Source organism: Wasmannia auropunctata, unplaced genomic scaffold (genome assembly GCF_000956235.1).
Source record: "Wasmannia auropunctata unplaced genomic scaffold, wasmannia.A_1.0 LD336071.1, whole genome shotgun sequence".
Classification (NCBI taxonomy): Eukaryota; Metazoa; Arthropoda; class Insecta; order Hymenoptera; family Formicidae; genus Wasmannia; species Wasmannia auropunctata.
In genome coordinates, this window is record NW_012026819.1 from 895008 (window position 1) to 902351 (window position 7344).

A 7344-nucleotide genomic window follows, 5' to 3' on the forward strand; every position below is an offset into this window, starting at 1 on the left:
ACAGCAAAATGAAAAGAGATGTTTATCTCGTGAAATGCTTCTTTTATTTTTCGTTATTTTAGTGGACTTTTCTTTGATGTTCGATGTTTCGTAATGCTTCTATCACTTTGCCCTTACATTCGACTTATTTTTATTTTTAGTTTCGTCAGTGTGTAGCACATTCTGTTATATAAAAAACGTTTCGAAAAATCTCCCTTCAATAAATTTGATTATCTGATATGTGACGAATAGATTCAATTGTTGATATCGACGTGTTGTTTGACACACTAAATTCTAAACTAGTCGTATTCTTCATTAAATGATGGTATCGGAATAAGAGATATTGCAGCACGAAAAATGACAGAAAATGTACTGAACATAAGATATCCTTTTTCTCAATTCGATTTTTGCCCCACTCTACTTCCATATAAAAAATTATTCTTCGTTTTATAAAATAAGTATGTTCTGGAAAATAACAAGCTGCTTTACTAAACGTTAAAATTGCGCAATTCCAATAAAATATGAATGCAAAAGCGAATGTCGCTTTCGAAAGGATCGACTTGTGAACAGAGGCTGATATTATTGAGTTACCGTGTAACGTGCAGTTCTGCTTAACTGCAATAATGTCATGGAATGATGATGTGGCATACGCTATGACTCCCTTCAAACTCTTAACTCTACCATTAGGCGTTTGGCCTTTACAAAAATATAATACATTTGCTTTAATCCGTTCTATCATATGCGGCTTCAGTTTGGTACGTTTTCCATTTTCATATTGCATATTCCAAAAAAAGAAACAGAGTCCAGCTGGTTTTTTTTAAATATTATTTTAAGATATCAGAAAAACTTTCTATTATTATAAAAACTATTAAAATCAGGAGATACTAGTTTAAACGGACGCTATTTTAACGCTGTTTTGTAACTATATAATCCCATTTCTACCATTATATACATATACATATTATCTCCTTACATTTGTATGTGTTGTGTATAAAAGAAAATGCAAGGGGTACATAACAGAGTAAGTTCTTTTCTATGTACAGTCATGGACACATCGATTGCGACACTTTCTTTTTTATAGGTTTCAAAACGCACTAATATTTTGCAAATGCAGACCACGATTGGTGTTATACTATCTCTAGACTAAAGATAGTTGCAAATTGTGGTTCGCATTTGCAAAATATTATTAGTTATCTATTAAGTATATATTATGTATATTACATATTAGAAATACATATTAGAAATACATATTAGAAACCTACAAAAAAAGTGTCGCAACCGATGTATCCACGGCCGTACCTATATTTCGATCCCATATTTTTCAGATTAGATGTATTATGCCTATGATATATATATATATATATATATATATATATATACACACACACACACACACACGCAAATATAAGAAAACTTATGTATCGATAGATCGATGTAATGATAGAAATTGGATTAATTAATAACAGAATAGGCGTCAAAATATATGTCCGACCATATGTTTAGACTAGTATCGCTAAATTTCAATAATTCTTAAAATAATAAGGTGTTTATACTGTAAAATAAAATTTAAAGGCAGTCAGAAACTGCTTTATGGACTTTCCTTCTTTCTCTGCAACTTGTACTGTTAACATCAAAATCGATTCAAGTGAAATATGTTTAGTGCGCAGTGAAAACAAGAAATAGGAATAAAGCTTTGTGATAAATAATCCATTCTTTCTGCCTGTGTAGACTGTGTCGATGATCACGTTGTTCCTCGAAATTGTATTCGGTGACGGCAATGCCTATATAAAACTCGATGCTCTTATGGTTGTGGTCTGCACCATTCTCTCTGTGTTAAAATTGTTGTCCTTCCGCTTATACGCCGAAAATTTAATTCGCAATTTCTCTTCTGCTGTGAATGATTATCTCGCGATCGACACCGAGGAGAAGCGCACAATCATGCGGCGGCACGCTTTCCTGGGAAGGATGATTTTATACAGTATCGTATTTCTTCCTTATTTGGCTTCCTTAATTTTCATGCTGGAGCCCATGATAGCAAGCGAGAAGGATGTCCAAGTTAATGTATCCATTAAAACTCAACTATCGAAACTACCCATGCCCATAACATTTTTAGGGAACTTGAATATCCCCACAAGTTTATATTTCGTAATTTCTACGATGCAATATATGATATTGATGCTCACTGGCACCAGCAATTGTGGTAATAAGCTAATTGTTAATATCAAAAAGATTTGAATTCAACATATTAATTTATTTTCAACTTTTCACATTTTATACAGTTCATTGCGAGTTCCTAATTTTTACATTTTTAGGTTCAACAATTTTATTAGCTATTAATATGCAAACTACAGTAAATATCTAATTAAATAAAAGATTTATCAGTATTAAATACCTATATTAAACTTTCAAATGTTTATAGTATTCTTTTTTAATGCATGTGTTTATCGTAATTGCATTTCATACAATTGCAATGCAATTTCAGATTTTTTGACATCATTTCTGCAGCATATTTTAATTAATAATTATTTAATTAACAATTAAAATTTTTCAGTGTTGACTATTTTAATGCAACATTAAAATTTATTTCTAAAGGCAATGATTCACTTTTCCTCGCAATCACTCTCCATGTTTGTGGTCAATTGGAACTTCTAAAAATCGAGTTTATTAATTATGGCATGAAAGGCAAAAATCTAAATAAAGATTTTTCAATATTGACATTAAGACATCGTTATCTTATAGAGCATGCGACACTCCTGACCGATGTAATAAGTTACGTTTTGCTCGTGCAAGTGCTGTTCAGTTGTCTTATTATTAGTATGATCGGTAAATATCTCTAAATTCACACACAATATTTCTGCGATTATTATTATGTAAAACGAGCAAAATACAGCTAGAATATGTAAATCTTTCCTGCAGAAAAAGGTATAAAGCTAAAAATCTTTTTAACCGAATATTTCCTAATTTAACTTCGTGGTATTTCAATGACATAACAAAATTGGATAAATAAACTGATAAGATTTTTCTACTAATAGTGCCAGACAGTGTTGACTTGTGCATGTTGTGTAATTGTCCATTTTTCAGGTTTTCAATTTATCTTGGCGTTGAAATCGCATGACGCAATGATGATAACTAAAACTGTAACAGTACTGAGCACACTACTGTTACAGTTATTCTTCTACAGTTTTGTGGGCGATTATCTGAAGTATCAAATGGAAGACGTCGCGCATTCGATTTACAGCTGCAATTGGTACTACTTGCCAAAGAAATTTATGAAGAATGTTTCGTTTGTCATTATGCAGTCGCAACAACCAGTGCAGTTCTTAGCGGGCAGATTTATTGTCTTAACTATCGAGACGTATATGACCATTTTGAAAAGCTCACTCTCATATTTGTCTGTTCTACGAGTGATGGTGAACACGTAGGGCGCCGACAGACACACCGTAGACAATATCATTTTGTACAATTATTGCAAGATATCATGAGACACAGGATATATGTGTGAAACTGAATAATCAAACCAAAATAAATAAAAAATGATTTTTTCTTACATTTGTAAATGTATTGTATATTACTTTAACGTCACTGTGAGAAGTTTTGCAATAACATATACTTCGCAATTGCAAAAATACGTTCACTGCATACAATTTGACAATGGTCGAGTACGTAAAATTTTAGCAGCTTGCCAATATATTCGTGTTGAATATTATTGTGTCAGATTGCTATCTGCGTTTGTATTAAACTTATATTCTGCCAGAACATTTTTCCAATATAAGTAATCCAACAACAGATTGGTTGCAAAGATCGAGAATTAGTTATTTCATAATTGTATATAAAACAGAAATATCATTTGACTATATTTATAAGTTACAAAAATAGTATCACTCAATTTGTGCAGTCAATCTGTTGTTATATCTTGTTATCCTGGCGAAAATAAAAATCAGAGCATAAATTGCATGTAAAGAGACAGTGACAGAAGCGTAAATGAAATTTCTAGAAAGCGTAAATTGAAATAGCAAAGCAAAAACAAGCGTTTATGTCATAAAATGCTTCTTTCACTTTTAGCTGTTTTCATTTATTTTTTTTCGATATATTTTGTTAGGTTTATTTTACTTTCTTCTTACCTACATTTAACTAATACTGAATTTGGATTTTTTTATTTTCACCAGATGGCATATTTTGTAATATTTCTAATATTCTCTACCAAGAAAATTTGTAGCAGATGTTTGCAAAGTCTACTTGCAAATTTGGCTGTCTAAGTAAATAACTTTTAGATTAGATTTAATTAGAATTAGATTTAAATGTTGATATTGACAATATTCGTGTTGCCAGAAACTGAATACTAAATTCTAAATTCATCGTATGTATTATGAATAAAAAAAATGATATCGGAAAAAAAGACAGTAACACGATCAATGACAGATGATGCACTGGAAGGAAAATAAAACACCCCCCCCTTCTCTTTCCCATAATTCGATCTTTGTCCCACCCTACTTCCATATAAAAAACTGGAGTTTTCTTCAGTTTTTAAAATAACTATGTTTTGGAAAATAACAAGGTATTTTAATGCACGTTAAATTATGCAGCTTCAATAAAATATGAACGTGAAAGCGAATGTCGCCGATGATCGTTTCGTATTATGGACAAACACCGATATTATTGAGTGTTGTGCAACGCGTAGCTCTACATAACTGCGATAATGTCATGGAATAACGATGTCGCGTACGCTATGACTCCCTTGAAATTCTTAACTCTACCATTAGGCGTTTGGCCCTTGCAAAAATATAATGCATTTTCCTTAGTCCGTTGTATCGTGTGTATCTTCAGTTTGGTACGTTTTCTATTTTCATCTTATATGTCATAATAAAATTATTCTCCCCTTGCTATTTTCGTCTATCAAGTTTGACAGCTCAAGTGAGATGCTCAGTGCAGCGTGGACACGAAAGTGGAAACCAAAAGCAGGAATAAAACCTCGTAATAAACAGTCCGTCCTTCCTGTCTGTGTAGACCGTGATGATGGTTGTATTGTTCCTCGAAATCAATTTCGGTAGCGGCGACGCATACGTGAAACTCGATGCTCTCATGATTATGGTTTGCACCGTTCTCTCTGTGTTAAAACTGTTGTCCTTCCGCTTGTACGCCGACAATCTGATTCGCAATTTCTCGTCTGCTGTGAACGATTATCTCGCGATCGACACCGAGGAGAAGCGCACGATCATGCGGCGGCACGCTTTCATGGGAAGGATGATTTGCTACAGTATCATAGGTTTCTCTTATGTGGCTTCGTCAATTTTCATGCTGATGCCTATGATAACAGGCGAGAAGGAAGGAGACGTCCACGTTAATGCATCTGTCAAGAGCCAAGCAGCGGAATTACCCGTGCCTTTAACATGGGCCTTAGGGGATCTTCATATCTCTACGAGTTTATATTTGTTGATCACTATGGTGCAATGTGTTCTATTGGTGCTTAACAGCACTAGCGATTTAGGTAACAAATTTATCGAAAAGTCTCTCTCTGTTGTATAAACTGTAAAATATTAATTTACTTCCAATTTTATTTTTAATAAAGTTCGTTAATTTTCTTAATTTTTACATTTTCATTTTTCAGCAGTTTTATTTTACTATTAGCATACAAATTGAATTTGATGTTTACAAAAATGTATTTTTATTGGTGTTGAGTATTAAATAATTATATGTCTTTTATAAGAAATGTTCTTTTTAATGTTGTAGCTTTTTCTACTATTGCAATGCAATAATATTCTGTTTTTTTTAGGCGCAATGGGGAAAATTAGGAACAGGAATAAATATAAGAATTTGAACCTATCAGAAGTTATGTACTCCATTCTAGTACACGGTTCCTAATATTTCTTCCATTGTGCTTACAGCCTTACATTGCTTGTGTGCAACTGATTCTAACTAATTTTACTATTATTATTAAAATAATAATAATTCGTAATAAAAAAATTATAAAATAAACTGTTTTAATGCAACATTGAAATATTTATTTATAAAGGCGGCGATTCACTTTTCCTCGCAATCACTCTCCATGTTTGCGGACAAATGGAGCTCCTAAAAATCGAATTTATCAACTACGGCATGAAGAGCAAAAATATGAATAAAGATTTTGAAAAATTGGCATCTAGACATCATTATCTAATAAAGCACGCGAAACTTTTGGTAGATGTAATAAGTTTCGTCCTGTTCGTGCAACTGCTGCTCAGTTGTCTTATTATTTGCCTGATCGGTAAATATCGCTTGAATTTAACGCTATTCTCTGTATGATATACGAGCAATATATTATAATACTGTTAGAATATTGTGAATCTTTTTAAAAATAATTATGAGGCTAAAATTTTATCGAATGTCGATGGAATATTTATTAGTTCTATCCTCTACAAGTATTTTAATAACGTATAACAAAAATGATAAATAATTTTTGTATCAATATCACAAAGTTGATATTTATGCAATCATGCATTATGTAATCATATACATATTTTTCAGGTTTCCAACTTATCTTGGCATTGAAAATGCATGATGCAGTAATGATAACTAAAACTATAACAGTGTTGAGCACTTTGCTGTTACAGTTGTTCTTTTATAGTTTCGTGGGCGATTATATGAAATGTAAAATGGAAGAAGTCGCGCATTCGATTTATAGCTGCAATTGGCATTGCTTGCCAATAAAATTAATGAGAAATGTTTTGTTCGTTATTATGCGGTCGCAGCATCCTGTTCAGCTATTAGCTGGCAGATATTTCGTCGTAAACATCGGGACTTTCATGACCATATTAAAAAGCTCTCTTTCATACTTGTCCGTCCTGCGAGTGATGTTGGACGCATAAAGTGTAGGTCAATTGTGAAAAAAAAACTCGAAAAGTAACACCGTAAGCAATATTATTTTGAATGTGCAAAAATTGTCCTTAATGTGAGATACTGAAAGCTGGATGTATCATTTAAATATAATTAAGAAATTGAACAATTAAATTAAAATAAATAAAAAAATTACATTCTTCATTATTGTATCAATAAGCGTATTAAGTATTACTGTAACGGTAACATATTATTTTAAGAAATTCTGTAACCATTAGCTATAGTATAAAGTTGCTCCCCCTCCACTATAAAAAATTGAAAAACGGCCATTACCACTCGATTGGTGATTATTTGGTAGTCCATTTTTACTGGTAGTCAAAGTTGTAAATAATAATATGAAAAAAAGATATCCGCGGGTGAAGTTAGCCCCTCCTTTCGCAAAATATGACTTTCCAGACTGTGTAAGTAATCATAATTGTAAGTATTCGTTTGGTGGTTGTTTACTAATGTTTGGTAGTTTATTCTCGATGATAGTTAAAACTTATAATAATAATA

At 32.1% G+C, this 7344-nt stretch overlaps 2 protein-coding genes across 2 annotated transcripts in view; both read left to right on the plus strand.

The window, feature by feature from the left end:
- LOC105449971 (odorant receptor 42b-like) overlaps positions 1 to 3401 on the plus strand; it is a 17340-nt gene extending 13939 nt beyond the window's left edge. Inside the window, exon 2 of the mRNA XM_011689462.1 lies at positions 3061 to 3401. Coding sequence (XP_011687764.1) covers positions 3061 to 3401 — 341 coding nt within the window. The remainder of the gene's footprint in view (positions 1 to 3060) is intronic.
- Positions 3402 to 4989: 1588 nt separating this feature from the next.
- Positions 4990 to 6821, plus strand: LOC105449972 (odorant receptor 82a-like). The gene is made up of 3 exons (XM_011689463.1): positions 4990 to 5464; positions 5990 to 6220; positions 6481 to 6821. Exons 1-3 carry the CDS (start codon positions 4990 to 4992, stop codon positions 6819 to 6821), a joined length of 1047 nt encoding a protein of 348 aa, XP_011687765.1.
- The last annotated feature ends 523 nt before the right edge of the window (positions 6822 to 7344 follow it).